The 20,161-nt window shown below is 44.3% G+C and overlaps 1 protein-coding gene across 3 annotated transcripts in view; it reads left to right on the forward strand.

Moving 5' to 3' along the window:
- The window catches only part of LOC132395399 (grainyhead-like protein 2 homolog), a 155,554-nt gene that overhangs the window by 9,018 nt on the left and 126,375 nt on the right, over positions 1–20,161 (forward strand). The window contains exons 2-3 of one of the 3 annotated variants that reach the window (XM_059971922.1): positions 19,298–19,487; positions 19,587–19,654. The exons of 1 other annotated variant lie outside the window; for it this stretch is intronic. In XM_059971922.1, coding sequence (XP_059827905.1) covers positions 19,298–19,487; positions 19,587–19,654 — 258 coding nt within the window. The remainder of the gene's footprint in view (positions 1–19,297; positions 19,488–19,586; positions 19,655–20,161) is intronic. One more of the 3 variants, XM_059971932.1, reaches the window with a different exon arrangement.

Below are 20,161 nucleotides of genomic sequence, written 5' to 3' on the forward strand. Positions count from 1 at the left end.
CCAACAGAGCTCACTGTATGTATATGTGATAAATAAATGAATCTGAATCTTTGGCTCCACTCACTACTACCTGTGTATGCATCACCCTAGTCAATTCTAGAAAATGCAAGCATTGTTTGATGCTGACATTTGTCTTGATCGTTTTGTTCTGTGTGGGAATAACAACTACTGATGAGTTAAACTTTCAGGGAGTATTGTAGAGTGCTGCGATTTTAAAAACTGTATTTCAAGTCAAGTCAAATCGCTTTTATTGTCTTTCAACCATAACTGCTGGTACAGTACACAGTAAAAACGAAACAACGTTCCTCCAGGACTATAGTGTTATACGAAACAACACAAAACTACACTACACTACCTGAAACAACTCAAAACTACATTAGACTTCAGACATACACAGGACTACGTAAGTGAACAATACAGTGCAAGACAATACAATAATTAATAAACAAGACAATAGGCACAGCAAAGGGCAAATTACAATATAATAATGTAAATGTAAACAATGTTTTAGCAGGAATTGAGAAAGAAATGAGCAAAAATTGCAAAGGGAGTGGAGAGAGTGTGTGTGTGTGTGTGTGTCTAGACTATGGGAATTGAGGAGTCTAATGGCTTGGGGGAAGAAACTTACACGGTCTGGTCGTAACAGCCCGGATGCTTCAGTACCTTTTGCCTGATGGCAGAAGGGAGAAGAGTAATGATGTAAAACCTTTTGGAAGGAAGGAAATGGTTTAGGTGTAAATTGTGCAAAAATTATTGATTTTAAGATATGTTATTGGCGTCCAGCTGTAGAGTTTGGTATTTATATATGATCTAGGTACACTCAGTGGGCACTTTATTTGGTTCACTTGTACACCTACTCGTTAATGCAAATATCTAATCAGTCAATCATGTGGCAGTAACTCAGTGCATGAAAGCATGTAGACAAGGTCAAGAGGTTCAGTTGTTCAGACCAAACAGCAGAATGGGGAAGAAATGTGATCTAAATGACTCTGACCATGGAATGATTGTTGGTGCTGGATGGCATGGCTTGAGTATCTCAGAAACTGCGACCAGTGAGCAGCAGTTCTGTGGGTGAACTTGTTAATGAGAGAGTTGAGGAGAAAGGCCAGACTGGTTCAAGCCGACAGGAAGGCAACAGTAACTCAAATAACCACATGTTACAACAGTGGTGTGCAGAAAAACATCTCCGAATGCATAACACTTCAAACCTTGAAGTGAATGGATTACAACAGCAGAAGACTACAAACATGTACTAAGTGAGTGTGTGAATAAATGAGCAAATAATGGTAAATTGGGTTATGGGGTGGAGATAAATGTCTCTGCCAAAGGAGGTGTGAGGTGCTCCTTCCTTCTGCCAGTCACCCTTGGGCAAGGTATAGCACCTGCTTAGCCCCCCTCAACCCCCTCCAATCAGGGTCATGTGAAGCCATGGCTGCAGGTGGTTTGTGGTCGTGTGAGCAATTGGTGCATAACACTAGTCCTGGTTATGTGACCACGGATGCTAGGCCAACCATCTCTGAAGATATTGATAATGGCTGAGGTCACCTGTCTTGTAAAGACCCTGCTCAGAAGATGGCAAAGGCAAACCACTTCTGTAGAAAAACTTGCCAAGAACAATCATAGTCACGGAAAGACATGATTGCCTACATCATATGACACGGCACATATCAAACAAATGAGTAATTATGAGTATATGACTATACATTTACTTTGCACTTTGACATTTCCTCATGCCAGCATCGTTGAGGTGAAGATTTGATAGGTTATTTCCCACTGTAACCTGGCAGATACTTACTTGTAGAACTTGTACAACTTGTAGAAGCAGTCTTCCATTAAGACTAGTTGTGTCCATTGTTCTCATGTGACTTACAGAAGCAGTGGTTGAAGAAGTAAGTGTATGATCAAAGTGCCTACAGTACATTTCACCATGTATTACCCAGAGATTCATTTTCTTGCAGGCATTCAAAGTAGAGCAGAGGAATACAGTAGAATTATTAAAAATCTACACACAAAGACTGACAAGCAAGCAATGGGTAAAAGGAGACAAACTGTGCACATACAAAAAATAAATGAATAATACTGACTACATGGGTTGTAGAGTCCTTAGGTTGTGGAATCAGTTCAGAGCTGAGGAGAGTGAAGTTGTCCCTGCTGGTTCAGGAGCCAGATGGCTGATGGTTAGTAACTGTAAAGACAGGTAGGTAGCTTTAAAAGGTCTTCTACATTTTTTTAACTTTAAAACTACTGTTTTAAAAAGAATGGAAAATGGGAGAGTAAATGACTGATTCAAAAATTACTTTATTTAGATAAAACTTTTAGATAGTTGTGGCCTGTTTCATTTAAAGTAATCGTTTTCACTTTATGGGATTAATCTGAGCATTTGTTGTGAGCACCATAATGTAGTGATTAGTGTAATGCTTTACAATGCCAGCTGTAAAAAATTAACTCCTTACTGTACGTTCTCCCCATAACCACATGAGTTTCCTTCAGGTGCTCCAATTCCCTCTTGCATTCCCAAGACGTTTGAGTTGGAGCTAATAAGTTGTGGGCCTGCTATGTTGTGTGGTGACACTGAACTGCCTCTAGCACATTCTTGGACTGTGTTGATCATTGACGCAAAAAATGCATTTCACTGTAGGTTTCAAGGAATACATGACAAGTAAAACTAATCTAATCAAATCTGAACTGAAGTGAAATTAAGTTTGTGAAACTTGTAAATACTGTGACAATCCCCACTTGTGTTGTTTGCCTATTGCTGTGTGCGTGTATGTATGTGTCTGGAAGAGAAATATCAGAATAGGTTTAGCCATATAGTGTGCATCTTCCTTGTCTTTTGTTGATTGGATTCAATTTGAAATAAGTAATTTCAGTTAACAACCAACATACCTGAGAATATGTTGGGGGCATCCCTGCCCCTAAACCCTAATCTGACCTCTAGCTCCCCAAACCCCTGTCCTACACCCTCACCTGATCCCTACCTTACATCTCCGCCCCCAAAACCATCCCCACAAACTTTTAAAATAAACAAGTCTAAGCCACGATATCAATGGAGATTGCAGCTGAGTGCTATCACGAAGAATGAACAATGATGAGGAGTATGTTGCAACCCTTTGCCGCTCAGGAGGTTGATTCTCTTGTCTAAAAGAAATTCAGGAGAGAAACTTGCCCTTGATGAGCTGTCCCAAGATCCGCTGTTAGGTGATAGTGTGTGCAGCAGATACTAATGCCACAGATACCCAATTTCCAAGCTTCATCCTGATCTCTAGTCCCTTTTGCATGGAGCTTGCCCATTCTCCCTGTACCTGTGTAGCTTTCTTCCAGTCGTTCTTGTCTTTTCCTTTGAGTAGACTGGTGAATTGGCTTTGCTATATCACCCATGATGTGGTGTGTGATAAGGAAATTGGTGTAGGCAGTAACAATGGAACTGTGCCAGTGTGAGTTAACTTCTTCAGAGAGTGGTGGTGAAGGTTGAAACCTTGTACCACAAAAACAGCAGAAATTGAGTTTTTCGCTAGGTTCTGGATCCAACAATCTGGCAGTGCAAGGAGAGGGCAAGACAACTGGAAAGGAACCTGTACTGAGTCAATGGTTTGCAATAAAATAACAACAATCCCATGCAGTGTCATTGAACCTGGAATTCCACATATCAGAGTACTGAGTACAGGAGTTGGGATGCTATGTTGAGGTTGTATGAAATGTTAGTGTGTGATGTTATGTTGAAGTTGTATGAGATGGCGATACCAAATCTGGAATATTGATGCAGTTCTGGTCACCTACCTACTGGAACGATATCAATAAGATTGAAAGAGTGCAGAGAAAATTTACAAGGGTGCTGTCAGGACTAGAGGACCTGAGTTATCGGGAAAAGTTGCATCGGTTAGGATTTTATTCCCTGGAGCGTAGGATGATGAGGGGAGATTTGTCAGAGGCATAAACAATTATGAGTGGTGTAGATGGGTTAACACTGACAAGCTTATTTTCCACTGAGGCTGTTTTAGACTAGAACTAGAGATCATAAGTTAAGATTGAAAGGTGAAATATTTAAGGGGAACCTGAGGGGTGAAACTACTTCACAGAGGGTGTTGAGGGTGGGAAATGGTGGATGCGGGTTCAATTTCAACAGTTACGAGAAGTTTGGATAACTACATGAATGGGAGGGATGTGGAAGGCTATGGTTTGGGTGCAAGTTGATGGAACTAGGCAAAATAATAGTCCAGCATGGACAAGATGGGCCGAAGGGTCTGTTTCTGTGCTGTAGTGCACTATGACTCCAGTATTTCAAATCCTCTCTTGAAAATGCATGTGTAATATATTTGCTTCAATGGTTTCCAATTCAAAGATCACATTTTGGCTTTTGCTCTATCTTGAACCTGGCTCATCATTCGTACCTTTGTCCAAAGCCATAGGCTCTAACTTTGGTCAAAATTCACTGAATACCTCGGCTATGAGATGTTGTCTCTTCGAGGCATCTCCTTTTGAAGATGTGTTCGATGCTGGGAGGCTGCTGTATGATGGAGCTGGCTGAGATTACAACCCTCTGCAGCCATTTTTGATCCCAACAGGAGAAAATCTGCAGATGCTGGAGATCCAAGCAACACGCATAATGCTGAAGGAACTCAGTAGGCCTGGGAGAGGCGAAAGGAAAAAGTAAAGAGCTGGGAAGTCGATTCTGATAGGAGAGGACAGAAGGCCATGGGAGAAAGGGAAGGTGGTGGAGCACCAGAGGGAGGTGACGGGCAGGTAAGGAGATAAATGAGAGAGGGAAATGGGGAATTAGGAATGGTGAAGGTGCAGGGGAATGGCACATTACCAGAAGTTCAAGAAATCAGGTTGGAGGCTACCCAGACAGAATTTAATGCACTGCTCCTCCAACGTGAGTGTGGCCTCATTGTGGCAGTAGAGGAGGCCATGGACTGGCATGTCAGAATAGAATTGAATTGGGTGGCCACTGGGAGATCTTGCTTTTTCTGACAGGCAAAGCATAGGTACTCAGCAAAGTGGTCTCCAAATCTACGCCGGGTCTCACCGATATACGGGAGGCCACACCGGGAGCACCGGATACAGTTGATGACCCCTGTAGTCTCACAGGTGAAGAGTTGCTTCACCTGGAAGGACTGTTTGGGGCCCTGAATGGTAGTGAGGGAGGAGGTGTGGGGGCAGGTGTTGCAATTGTTCCGCTCCATCCTCCAGAAAAAGCAGTATCTCCTAGTGGCCACCCACTTTAATTCTACTCCCCATTCCCATCCACTACTGCTGCAGTGAGGCCACTCTTGGGTTGGAGGTGCAATACCTTGTATTCCATCTGGATAGGCTTCAAACAGGCCTCAATTGTACCGATGCCAAAGAATAATATGGTAACCTGCCTCAATATCTATTGTCCAGTAACCTACTGTGATGAAGTGCTTAGAGATGTTAGTAATGAAAAATATCAACTACTGCCTGAAGATTTGAATCCACTCCAATTTGCCTTCTGTCACAATAGATAAACAGCAGATGCCATTTCCTTGGCTCTTCACTCAACCCAGGAAGTGAAGATGTATGTAATAGGATGCTTTTCATTGACTAAGGCTCAGCATTCAATACAATTATCCCCTCAAAATTAGTCAATAAGCTTCAAGACCTTGGCCTCAATACCTGCTTGAGCAATTGGATCCTTGATTTCCTCACTTACAGACCCCAGTCAGTTCAGATTGGCAAAAACGTCCTCTCCACAACCACCATCAGCACAGGCGCACCTCAAGACTGTGTGCTTAGCCCCTTGCTCTACTCGCTTTATACTTAGGCTAAGCACAGCTCCAGGGCCACGTTCAAGTTTGCTGAAGACACCACAGTTGTGGACCGAATCAATGGTGGTGACGAATCAGTATTAAAGGCCTGGGTGACAAAACAACATCTTCTCACTCAATGTCAGCAAGATGAAGGAGATGATTATTAACTTCAGGAAGAGGAAACTAGAGGTCTATGAGCCAGTCCTCATCGGGGAATCAGAGGTAGAGAGAGAGAGAGGGTCAGTAGCTTTAAATTCCTCAGTGTTATCTTTCCTGAGGATCGTCCTAAGTGCAGTAGATAAGTGCCATTACAAAGAAAGCATGGCAGTGCCTCTACTTCCTTAAAAGTTTTGAAAGATATGGCATGACAACTAAAACTTTGACAAACTTCTGTAGATGTGTGATGGAGAGTATATTGGCCTCATACGGCAACAATAATGCCCTTTAACGGAGAAGCCTACTAAATGTAGTGGATACAGCCTGTTCCATCACGGATAAAGTGCTCCCCATCATTGAGCACATCTACACAGAGTGCTGTTACAGGAAAGCAGCATCCATCATCAAGGACCCCAACATCCGGGCTATGCTCTCTTCTCACTTTTGCCATGAGGAAGGAGGTACAGAAGCCTCACAAACCACACCACCAGGTTCAGGAACAGTTATTACCCCTCAACCATTAGGCTCTTGAACTAGAGAAGATAACTTCACTCACCCCATCACTGAACTGTTCCCATAACCTTTGGACTCACTTTCAAGAACTCTTAATCTCATGTTCTCGATTTTCAATTTTTTTTAGTATTTGCACATCTGTTGTCTTTTGCACGTTGGTTGTTTGTCCATCCTGTTGGGTGCTGTCTTCCATTGATTCTGTTGTGTTGTATTTGCTGTGCATGCAGAGGGTGAGAACCATTCTCCAGAATTTCCAGGATTTTCCATAGGGTCCTTTGTTCTACCACAGCCTCCAATGTGTCCAGTTTGACTCCTATAACGGAGACAGTCTTTCTCATCAGTTTATTGAGTCTGTCTTCATCACCCCTCTTGGTGTCATAGCCCCAGCGAACCACCACATAGAAGAATAAGAGGGTGGGGGTGGGGGTGGGGAAGCTGGCATGTGATAGCTGCAACCAGGTGAGGGGGAAGGTAGTTGGGTTAGCGGGTGGTGGGGGGAGGTGAAGTGATAGGGAATGAATAAATAAACACCAGCATATATTTGCAATGTAAACCGGATTACAAAAAGTAGTTTAATGTGTTTACAGTGCAGCGCAGAAATGGGGCTAATAGATAGAGGGGGTGGCGGTCTGACTAGAATAGTTGATCTGATTAGCTGCCTGGGGGAAGAAGCTTTTAAGATGACATGAAGATTTTGTTTTAATAGCCCGATTGTGCTTTCCAGAAGGGAGCTTTTGGAAAAGGCAGTTTGCTGGCTGGGTCGTGTCTGCAATGATTCTTCCTCTAGCAGATAAGTACCTTAGATAGCTACACTCATTTACCTGGACGTTGTGTTTATAGGACTGCTTTTATATTTATTGTTTTATTTTCATTGTGTACTTTTATGATGCATTGGATCGGGAGTAACAATTATATTTGTTCTTTTGACTCGCATGCTGAAGAATGGTAGTGAACAATCTTGAATCTCTAGCTGTTTATGTCTCAAGTTGTAATATTTTTTGTCATTAACATTTTGGGATGCTGTAGAATCACCAGGGACAAAAGCCTTTGACTAGGTAGGAAGTTCAGGAAGGCCTAGTATGGTTGGAGTGCTTCTTTTAACCTACCTTTTATTAGTTATATACATGGTTCTATAGTTGTCGACTACTCGACCACCTCCATTCTCAGGTTCCTGGGCTGGGAATAATTTGGAAGTAACCGTCAGAGTTTCTGAAGTAACTCGGTGGGTGAAGCACTTTTTGTGATGCAAAAAGATGTAAGCTGATGTTTCATGTCAGGACTCTCCGTCTGGACAGTTTTTAATTTGTTGTTCCGGATTTTAGAATCTGCAGTCCGTTTTGTCGTAAGGGTTACGATGACCATTCATGGTCTGGAGCTGGAAGGCTCATCAATGTGATTGCCAGCTATCCTTTCTTCCAGACTGCAACCCTGCACCCAGCTCCCCCTCACTCCCAGGCTCCCAACAACCCTCTACAAGTAGTTTGGCAGTATTCACTGTCTAAATACAGAACTATGTTGATGGAAGATGACTGCTTGGGAGCATCATATCAGTGCCTTTCTGAGGGAGGGTGGAAGAGCATTTTGCATTTAACAGTGGTCTTTCATGGTTGTTTGAGTGCAAATACAAAAATATAGATACTGAAAATCTAAAACGCAAGCAGATAATTCTAGAAATGCGCACAGATCAGGCAAAATGCCTGTTAAACCAACTCCTGCTCAATAAACCTTGACTTTGCTCACTTCCTCTGGATCATTTGAAAGGTCCATAACAAGCAGGATTTCCTGGCGGTCAGCCATTTTAATTCCCCTTCCCATTCCGACATGTCGGTGTGTGGTCGCCTCTACTGCCATAATGAGGCCACTCTCAGGTTGGAGGAGTAACACCTCATATTCTGCCTGGATAGCCTCCAACCTGACAACATGAATTTTGATTTCACTAACTTCCCCACCCCCTCTCCTTTTCCATTCCCCGTCCTGGGTCTCATTTTACCCCTTCCCTTCTCCTCTTCTGCCCATCAGCTTCCTCTGGTATCCCTCCTTCCTCCTTATCCCCCATGGTTCACTATCCTTCTCCTATCCGAGTCCTCCTCCTTCAGCCCTTTACCACTTCCACCTATCACCTCACAGCTTCTCACTTCATCCACCTTCCCCCACCCACCTTCCCCCTCACTTGGTTTCACCTACCCACCTGCCAGCCTGTACCCCTTCCCCCCGACCACCCAATCTTCTTATTCTGGCTTCTCCCTCCCTTCATTTCCAGTTCTGATGAAGGATTTCAGCCCAAAACGTTGACTGTTTATTCCCCTCCGCCCTCCGTCGACGCTGTTGAGTTCCTCCAGCATTGTGTGTGTGTGTGTGTGTGTGTGTGAATTTGGGAGGTAATGTTTGATTCCATATATTTTCCCTGGCTAATTTTAAAGTAATCCCCAGGCATGGGCCTTGGCAGATTCTGTTTAATTATTGTGATGTTATCTCTGTGTGTCACAGTGCCTCCCTCTCACAGCAGAAATACAAGCTGCCATGTTATAGACTGGAAACTCCCACTAACAGCAGTGTGATAAGGACCATTTTATTAGCAGTAGGTATGCTAATGCAGAGATAAATGTTAGCTCAGACTCCAGAGAATACTTTCCTATACTTTTCTATTGTTCCATGGGATTCTCAACAGCTCTCCCATCCTACCTACGATTGAGCGCTGGCAAAAGAAAGCAGCACCCATCATAACGGGCCCTCAGCTTCCAGGCCATGCTCTTTTCTCCCTGCTGACATCTGACTTTATCTTCTCCCTCTCAAACTGCAGGCTGAATTCTATCATATTATGATCACTGCCTCCTAAGGGTTCCCTTACGTTAAGCTCCCTAATCAAATCTGATTCTTTACACAAGCACCTGTCCAAAACTTCCTTTCCCTTAATGGGCTCAACTACAATCTGCACTAAAAATCCATCTCGTAGGCATCATACAAACTCCCTCTCTTGGGATCCAGCACCAACCTGATTTTCCCAATCTACCTGCATGTTGAAATCCCTCATCACTATGGTAACATTGCCCTTCTTTCTTCTGCCTTTTCCATCTCCTGTTGTAATTTGTATCCCATACCCTGACTACTGTTCGATGTCCTCTCTACAACACTCATGATATGATTTCATTTTTTTTACCAACTGAGTCACCCCAACCCCTCTGCCTACCTGCCTGTCCTTTCGATGCAATGTGTCTCCTTGTCAGGCTTCCAGTTATGATCATCTTTCAGCCACGACTCAGTGATGCCCACAATGTCACACCTGCCAATCTCTAACTATACTACAAGATCACCTACCTTATTTCATATACTGGGTGCATGCAAATATAACATCTCCAGTCTTGTATTCATCACCCTTTTTGATTTTGCTCCCATGTTATACTTCAACTCAACTCTCTGCCTGCAGTTTTGTCCTATCATCTGCCTGTTCTTCCTTATAGTCTCACTACACACTGCATCTAGTTGTATACCAACAGCCCAGCCCTATCACTTTGGTTTCCATCCCCTTGTCAAATTAGTTTAAGCCCTCCCTAGTAGCTCTAACAACCCTGCCCTCAAGGATATTGGACCCCTCAAGTTCAGGTAGAACTCATCCTTTTTGTACAGGTCTTAGCTTCTTCAGAAGAGATCCCAATGATGCAGAATTCTGAAACCCTGCCCCCCCCCCCCCCCACACCAATTCCTCAGCCACACATTTGCCTGCCAAATCATCCTATTCCTACACTCACTGGTGCGTGGCACAGGCAGCAATCCAGAGATTACTACCCTTTCAGCTTTCTAAGTCTCTGTATTCTCTCTTCAGGACCTCCTTCCTTTTCCTACCTATGTCGTTGGTACTAGTATGTACCGAGACCTCTGGGCTGCTCATCCTCCTCCCTGAGAAAGAGGACCTCATCTGAAACATCTCTGACCCTGGCACCTGGGAGGCAAAATACCATCTGGGTTTCTGTTCCATGTCCACAGAATCTCCTGTCTGCTCTTCTGACTACGGAACCCCCAATTTCTACTGCAGTCTTCTTCTCCCCCACTTCCCTTCGGAAGCACAGAGCCAGACTCAGTGCCAGAGATCTGCTCGCTGCAGTTTCTCCCCAGTACATTGTGCCCCCCAAAAGTAGCCAAAGCAGTATATTTACTGTTGAGGGGAACAGCCGCAGGAGTATTCTGCACTGGCAGCCCATTTCCTTTCCCTCTTCTGACAGTCTCTCAGGTATCTGTCTCCTGCAACTTAGTGGTGACTACCTCCCTATACTTTCTATCTATCACCTTCTCACTCTCCTGTAAGAGCCAAAGGTCATCGAGCTGCAGCTCCAGTTCCTTAATATGGTCTCTGAGTGCACTTTGTGCAGACGCAGTTATCAGGGAGACTGAAGGTCTTCCAGAGTTCCCACATCTCAGGCAAAGGGCATCCTACTAACTCTGGACTCATTCTCAGTGCTCTAGCTATGTTTTAATTGGCAAAGAAAGAGGGGAAAAAAACTTACTAGAAACTTACTTAGAACCGCCACCTGTGCTTGCTCAAGCCCGTTTTCACCAAAACCCCATACTCTTAACACCGGGCTGCTCTGCTCGCGTCTCCCTCCTTTTAATTGGCTCAAATAAAATACACTCCCAACGTGACTTGCCTTGCGCAGTTGTTTTTTTTTTGTATATTGGTTGTTTGGCAATCTTTGTAGTTTTTCATCAAATCCGTTCTGTATTTAAAAAAAATAACTGATCAATGTGGCACTGGTGAACAATTCCTCAGGTGACATCTTTCAGATAGCAAATCCTGCTGATTTTTTCACTTTTTCTATGCCTTCTGCTTGTTCTTTTTGTCTTGTTTGTGTTGCAAGAATTGTTGGAGTAGGCAATAAACTGAGAAATGTCTAAGTAATGTAAAGTCATGTGGGACTTAAACTTGCACATAGATTGAGTGAATCAAGTTGGTTGAGGCAGACTTGAGGAGAACTTCATAGAATGCATCCATGATGGCTTGAACAGCGTGTTACTGAACCTACAAGGGAATATGCTATCTTGGATCTGTCCCGTGCAATGAGGCAGGTAAAATTAGCGATCTTGTCATTAGGGATCCTCTTGGAAAGAGTGAACTCATACAAAGTTTGATCCAGCACTATTACAGTCAGCCCTCCTTATCCGCGGGGGATTGGTTCCAGGACCCCCCGCGGATACCAAAATTCGTGGATGTTCAAGTCCCTTATTTAACATGTATCAGTGCAGTGGGCTTTAGGACCCAGCGGAACCCTGGACTTTATTTAACTTGTCTCCGTGTGGTAGTCATTAGGACCTGGCGGTGCAGCGCTGAATCCACTGTGTTTCTGTTCACAAAACTAATCACGATCGTGATTGAAAATAAGGTGGAAGTAATAAAGTGATCGGAAAGAGGTGAAACGCCATCGGTCATTGGAAAAACGTTAGGCTACAGTCAATGATCGGAACAATTTTAATGGAGAATGTGAAAAGCCCTGCCCCGATGAAAGCTACAATTATTACTAAGCAATGCAGTGATTTAACTATTGAAATACGTATGTTTCTTAAGTGTTTTATATGCAGAGAAAGGTAAAGTATGTACTGTAGCGGTGTGCTACACACAGCGCTAAAATTACGACATGGAGTCGGTAACTGCAGTCGAAGGAAAAAAACTTTATTCGAAATCTTCAGCCTCACTTTTAAGCCTCCCTCAACCTGCCCCCCATGGCGCAGAGGCTCCAAACTCTGTGCTCGCAAACCCCCATAGTCTATCTAATTGTGAGTCGGTTCGGATGTGCCAGGAAATGGGTCGCCACATAACCCCCCCCCCCAGAACCAGCGATACACCCCCCAATGTCCACAGTCTGGGCCAGAACCTGCTTGGGAGGTCGGCCTCTGCGCCGAGGTGCTGGAATCTCGGCTGGTTGCGCCAGGTCCACATGGGCCGGTTTGAGGCTGTCCACCATGAAAACCTCCTCTTTCCCCCCAACGTCCAGCACGAACGTGGACCCGTTGTTCCGGAGCACCATAAATGGCCCCTCGTATGGCCGCTGCAGTGGTGGCCGATGCCCGCCCCTTCGTACAAACACAAACTTACAGTTCTGTAGGTCTTTGGGTACGCAGGTCGGGTGCCGCCCGTGCTGTGAAGTGGGTATGGGGGCCAGGTTACCGAGCTTCTCGCGTAGTCTGCCCAGGACCGCTGCGGGATCTTCCTCTTGCCCCCTTGTGGCTGGTAGGAACTCCCCGGGGACGACCAGGGGCGCGCCGTATACCAACTCGGCCGACGAGGCGTGCAGGTCGTCCTTGGGCGCTGTGCGGATGCCGAGTAGGACCCAGGGAAGCTCGTCCGCCCAGTTGGCTCCTCGCAGGCGGGCCATGAGGGCCGACTTCAGGTGACGGTGGAAACGCTCCACTAGCCCGATGGACGCCCCGCTCACCTTTTTGGCATTCCACAGCAAGTCCGCCCGGGCTGCCTCCTTCCGGGGGTCACTGAAATCCGCGTCGGACAGCAGCAGGCGTATGTCCTCGGGCAGCTGCTCCAGGAATGCCTGCTCAAACATGAGGCAGGGTGTGTGTTCGTTGGCGAGGGACAACATCTCATTCATTAAAGCCGATGGAGGTCTGTCTCCCAAACCATCCAGGTGCAGTAAACTGGCAGCCCGCTCGCGCCGTGAGAGTCCGAAAGTCCTGAGGAGCAGGGCTTTGAATTCCGTGTACTTGCCGTCTGCCGGGGGCGACTGTACGAACTCCACGACCTGGGCCGCTGTGTCCTGGTCGAGGGAGCTCACCACGTAGTAGTAGCGGGAGTCTTCTGAGGTGATCTGGCGAACGTGGAATTGGGCTTCGGCTTGCTGGAACCATAGGTTCGGGCGCTGTGTCCAGAAACCCGGCAGTTTCAACGAAACCACATGAACAGAGGCGGCGTCGGTCATTTCTGGTCCAAAAATCGTTTGGACTGTCGGGGTCACCAATTGTAGCGGTGTGCTACACGCAGCGCTAAAATTACGACACGGAGTCGGTAACTGCAGTCGAAGGAAAAAAACTTTATTCGAAATCTTCAGCCTCACTTTTAAGCCTCCCTCAACCTGCCCCCCATGGCACAGAGGCTCCAAACTCTGCTCGCAAACCCCCGTAGGCTATCTAATTGTGAGTCGGTTCAGATGTGCCAGGAAATGGGTCGCCACAGTACTATATATTAAGAAAAATGTTTGACTAACTGATGCTAAGTAATACTGGATGTACCTGTTCTGACTTCAAATCTGACTTAAAGACAGACTCAGGAACGGAACTCATTCATAACCCGGGGACTGCCTGTACTTTTAAGTCATTTCTAGGTTACTTATAATACCTAATAGAATGTAAATGCTATGTGAGTAGTTGTTATACTGTATTGTTTAGGGAATAATAACAAGAAAAAATAGTCTGTACATGCTCAAGCAACGAGTGCTGGAGAGAGAATTTCCGGGTTTTCCTGATCCGCGGTTGGTTGAATCCGCGGATAAGGAGGGCCGACTGTACTGCCTAGACAAGGAAGACTACAACGGGATGAGGGAGGAGTTGGATCGGGTAGACTGGAAACACCGGCTATACGGTGGGATGGTTGAGGAACAGTGGAAGAGTTTCAAAGAGATTTTTCATGGTCCTCAACAAAAGTATATTCCAGTTAAAAGCCAGGACAATGAAGGTGGGGAGAGCCAGCCCCACCTGAAAAAGAAAGGCATCAAACTAAAAGTCACCAAAAGTGGAAAACTGAAAGATTGGGAAAACGTTAAAAAGCAACAAAGAACCACTAAGACAGCAATAAAGTAAAGGAAGATAGGTTATGAAAATAAAATAGCACAAAATATAAAAACAGATGGTAAAAGTTTTTTATAATTATTTAAAGCTGAAAAGAGTGGCTAAAGTGAATATAGGTCCCTTGGACAACGAGAAGGGGGAATTGATATTGGGTAATGAGGAAATGGCAGAGGCTTTGAATGACTATTTTGTGTCAGACTTCATGGTGGAGAACACATCTAACACTCTAAAGAGAGATTTTATGGATGTGATGAGAGCTGAGGACCTCCATACAATAGCCATCACTAAAGAGATAGTACTTAGCAAACTTGTGGGCCTAAAGATAGACAAGTCCTATTGTCCTGATGGAATGCATCCCAGGGTATTGAAAGAAATGGCAGAGGTTCTAGTAGAGGCTTTGGAGACAATTTACCAAAATTTTCTAGACTCTGGACAGGTCCTGGCAGATTGGAAGAAGGCAAGTGTCATGCCACTGTTCAAAAAAGGATGTAGGCAAAAAGCATGTAGCTGTAGGCTAGTTAGTTCAACAGCTGTAATTGGGAAAATGTTTGAAGCTATCATTAAAGAAGAAGTAGCAAGACTTCTGGAAAAAATTGATCCATCAGGAAGACACAGCATGGATTCAGCAAAGGCAGATCCAGTCTGACAAACTCACTGGAGTTCTTTGAGGATATAACAAGCGCAGTGGATAGAGGGGAACAGATGGACATAGGTTACTTGGATTTCCAGAGGACATTCGATGAACTGCCACACAAAGATTTATCCATAAGATAAGGATGCATAGAGTTGGCGTGATGTATTAGCATGGAATGAGGATAGGTTAACTAATAGAAAGCAGAGAGTGAGGATACATGAGTGTTACTCTGGTTGGCAATCAGTGGTGAGCGGTGTGCCACAGGGGTCGGTGCTGGGCCCACATCTGTTCACGATGTACATTAGCAATCTGGATGAGTGTAGTGTATCTAAGTTTGCTGATGATACTAAATTGAGTGGAAAAGCAAATTGTGCACAGGATACAGAGAGTCTGCAGGGAGATATAGTTAGATTAAGTGAGTACGGCAGGGTGCTGGCAAATGGAGTACAATGTAAGTAAATGCGAGGTCGTCCACTTTGGAAGGAAAAGTGGAAGATCAGATTATTATTTAAATGGTAAACGATTGCAGCATGCTGCTGTGCAGAGGGACTTAGGAGTGCTTGTACATGAATCACAAAAGTTTGGTTTGTAGGTGCAGCAGGCTATCAAGAAGGCAAATGGAACGTTGGCCTTCATTGCTACAGGGGTTGAATTCAAGAGCAGGGAGGTCATGCTGCTGCCTCTCTACCGGGTGCTGGTGAGGCCGCACCTGGAGTACTGTGTGCTGTTCTGGTCTCCATACTTGAGAACGGATATACTGGCTTTGGAAGCAGTGCAGAGGAGGTTCACCAGATTGATTCCAGCGATGAGGGGGTTAGACTCTGAGGAGAGATTGAGTCGCCTAGGACTGTACTCGCTGGAATTCAGAAGAATGAGAGATCTTATAGAAACATATAAAATTATGAAAGGGGTAGATAAGATAGAGGAGGGAAAGTTGTTTCCACTGGTAGGTGAAACTAGGGCTAGGAGCATTGCCTCAAGATTTGGGGGAGTAAATTTAGGATGGAGATGAAGAGGAACTGCTTTTCCCAAAGAGTGGTGGATCTGTGGGATTTTCTGTCCAAAGAAGCAGTGACATTTCACAGCAGAAAAAGAAGATAGATTTATCTCTACAATGAGTAGAAGTTAAATAATGTGTGTTGCAATGTTGACTTTTCCATTTTACTCAAGGAAATGGTGAACTTCAGATAGATGTTCTGCATTCTGCTAAGTCGAGAAGAACACCAGGCAATGAAATACATTTCAATGTTATGGATAGAATATCTAATTGTACAGGTGAAGATGAGTCCATGATATTAAATGGCGGAGCAGGCTCGACGGGCCAGATGGCCTACTCCTGCTCCTATTTCTTATGTTCTTGTGCTTGAATCTCAATCGAAGGATCCAGCGCTGTGCTGTGTCCGGAGAGCTACCTTGTGGAGATCAGGGACGGGTGTTGAAAAGGTCCAAAAACACGGAGTCGAGGTGCGGGGACTCCATCTTGAAGCATCGAGGTGAATGCGGAGGTGGTCAGCAATGGCTCCCAACGGACAGTCAGTAGCTGGACCGGCAGTGTTTGGACCCGGGCCAGTAGTCACTCTTTGCAGAAGGACTGAGTTCGTGCAGCTGCTCTCCTTGTATGCAGACGAAAAGAAGTTTCTCATATTCTGAGAGTTATGTCATTAATGGACTGTATATTGGTTTCCTTCAGTTTTTCGGTGTTTTCTTTCTTGTGGACAATTGTTGGGTGATCTGTTAATTTTTTGTGTGTGAGGTTGGGGTGAGGGGGTCGGAGATCGTTATGTGTAGGCAGGGTGTTGATTGTTATTGTGGCTGTTTTTTGCTGCAGGTGAGGTGGGTAATTTGGGGGTCTACAAGTTTTGTTTCTTTTTATTTTCATGCCGGTTGGGAGGGAGCTGATAACTTTCATCGATGCCTATGGTCTTTCTGTATTTAATGGCTATTTGGAGAGGGCAAATGCCAGAGTTGTATTATGCGTGCATACTTTGACAACAAAGTGAACCTTTGAACCTTTTATTTCTTGTTCTACTTTGAATGACTTCAAATTATTATCAATGTACATGCATATATCTCACCATATACCATCCTGAGATTAGTATATGGTGACATATATGTACCTTGATAATACATTTTCTTTGAACTTTGAACATGAGGGGCAGAACACAGTGGCCAGTTAATCTACCAACCAGCAGGCCTCTAGGATTTGATAGAAAACCATGACACCCAGAGGAACTTCTTGCAGTTGCAGAAAGTACCTGTGTGGAGTTTGCACAACACCCAAGCTGGGTGTTGAATCAGGGTCCCTGACACTGTGAGGCAGTGGCTGTACTGGCTGCATCTCTGTGCCTCCCAAACTTGAATGACGGTCATTTCTGGTTCATTTTCAGACTTATTTATCACACATACGTACGTTGAGGCATACAGTGAAAGGCATTGTTTTACATAAGCAACCAACAAGGCCTTAGCAAGTGTTCCCACACATTCCAGCACTAACCTAGCACTATTGCTCATCGTGCTTGGCAGAACCACACTGAGGTGCAAGAAATGTCAACTTGCACACCTTTAGTCCTCTCAAACAGCTGTAGGTAACACTCCTCATGTTCAAACATGTGTCGTAGAGCTCTCCTGGGAGACCAAAGTTTGCTTCGTTTGAATGCCTCTGGCATTCTACATCTAAATGCATCCTACATCTAAAAAATTGCCCCCGATAATGCAGCACTGCTTCATTTATTAAATTAGGTTTTTGTTTTGTGAGCACATTTGGGTGGAAGGGAACAGTCCACAAATGGCTCTGAAGATGCATATTAGGTTTATACTTTGGGTACATTGTTGGTACTTACTTTTAAGTAAAGCTCCAATAAAAATTCAGGGTCACATTCAATGAACGCAGTTTAGTCCTGACATAATTACACAAATAAATTTAAATAAAATCAATTCAATTCAATATACATGTATATTAAATAGTTAAATTAAAAATAGTGCAAAAGCAGAAAAAAAAGTGAGGTACTGTTTATGGGTTCAATGTCCAGTTAGATGACAGAGGGGAAGAAGTCTAGCCATAAGAACATTGCCCTCACTCTGTTGAATACAGAAATTCTTTTTTATACCTACTAAACAATGCCATTCAAGCTTGACCTTAATCAAAATGCATTGGAGGCTAGAGTCAAAAAGGTTACTTCAATGCCCCAGCACTTCCCTCAATCTTTTCCACTCTATTACTGCACATAACCTCCAGTGATCTTCCTTCTGTCACGGTGCTAACCTTTAAGATCAATGTAAAGCTGTTCAGCCGGTCACTTCCACAGTGAGACCAATGGTATTGAGAGGGGAAGTGTTTTTAATCAAAGTAATGATATTAGTAAGTAACTGGCATCCAAGAGTATGCCAGTTTCCGTGAATTAAGCTGAACTTCTGCTCAGTGGCCACCTTATTAGATATACTGTACCTGTACACCTCGTTAATGCAAATATCTAACCAGCCAAACATGTGGCAGCAACTCAATGCATAAAAGCATACAGACATTATCAAGAGATTTAGTTGTTCAGACCAAACATCAGAAATGGGAAGAAATATGACCTAAGTGTCTTTGACAGTAGAATGACTGTTGGTGCCAGACAGGGTGGTTTGAGTATCTCAGAAACCGCTGATCTCCTGGGATTATCATGCACAGCCGTCTCTAGAGTTTACAGAGAATGGCGCGAGAAACAAAAAAAAAATCCAGTGAGTAGCAGATCTGCGGCTGAAAACATCTTGTTAACGGGAGAGGTCAGAAGAGAATGGCTTTACTGGTTCAAGGTGACAGTAACTCAAATAACCACGCGTTACAACAGTGGTGCGCAGAAGTTCATTTCTGAATGTGCAGCAGAAGACAACACTGGGTTCCATTCCTGTACCTAATGAAGTGGCCATTGAGTGTATTTGACCTGTGTTTAATTTTGATATATTGTACAACAGATGATTTTACTTAATCTTATTTCTATAGCTTGCAATCGAGCATAATCTTATTAATTAGTGATGATGGATCCGAAATCACCAAGCTACAAGTATCAAACTCTTTCATGGAGTGGTCCTGTCGGAGACTTCATATCTTTTTTTTAAAGTTCTAGGTTTGCACACACATTTCCAGGCTTCAGTCATTCTGAGAAATGATCGCAATTGTATTTATCTGGGTAGTTTGGCTCTTCATTTTGGAGTCATAAGTTTCCCCTGAAGAACTTTGATGAACTTGTGGATTTTTATGGCACCCAGGCAGCTTCCATGGTAACCTTTCTTCTTTTGATGCCAGCCTCTAAGTTACCAAGTTTATTGAATTTAGTTTCACACCTTTCTCTGATTGACCATTGATCCTGGTCTATTATTATGGCTACTGCTCTGTCATTTTCCTTCTGATATCTGCTCAAGTCAGCACCAAACAGTAACCAGACTGATTCTCTTCCTTTGGCAGCAGCAAGCGCCTGGTGGTAGTCCTACAGAATGACTCAAACTTCCATCCCAGACGTGCCTATACCAGTGAAGACGAGGCCTGGAAGTCATATCTTGAAAACCCTTTGACAGCTGCCACAAAAGCGATGATGAGCATTAATGGTGATGAAGATAGTGCGGCTGCCTTAGGATTGCTTTATGACTACTACAAGGTTTGCCAGCTTCATACTAGACGGTGTTCTCCATCCAGTCTGCTCTTCTGAACCCAAGCGGCTGATATTGTTATATTTGGATTTTGTTGTATCTTTTAGGTCCCCAGGGAAAAAAGACTGATGCCACTTGGTAAAGTAGCTGATACACAAGATGATCAAGAGAAAAGGTACATTTGTTACTTTAGTAGTCTTTTAGTAAAATGCTAAACACAAGAGATTGCACAGATGCTGGAAACCCAGAGTGGCACACACAAAATGCACCTGCCCATCATCTCCCTCTGACACCCCTCCTCCTCCTTTTCCTCCCATGGTCTTCTCTCCTATCAGATTCCTTCTTCAGTGCTTTACCTGTTGCATCTATCACCTCCCACCTTCTTACTTCATTTCCCCCCCTTCTCCCTTACCTGGTTTCACCTCCCACCTGTCAGCTTATTCTATTTCCGCTTCCCCCACTTTCTTATTCAGCTCCCTTCCACCTTCCTGTCCAGTCCTAATGAAGCGTCTCAGCCTCAAATCACCGACTGTTAATTCCTCTCCGTCGCTGCTGCCTGACCGGCCGAGTTCCTCCAGCACTTGGTGTGTGTTGTTTTGCTAAATGGTGACTGTGTGTATAGGGCGGTTGACTAAAGTAGTTATATTAGTGGAAGCTGTGGTGCTTACCATTATTGAAAGGG

The sequence above is a fragment of the Hypanus sabinus genome, chromosome 1, assembly GCF_030144855.1.
Source record: "Hypanus sabinus isolate sHypSab1 chromosome 1, sHypSab1.hap1, whole genome shotgun sequence".
NCBI classification, from domain to species: domain Eukaryota; kingdom Metazoa; phylum Chordata; class Chondrichthyes; order Myliobatiformes; family Dasyatidae; genus Hypanus; species Hypanus sabinus.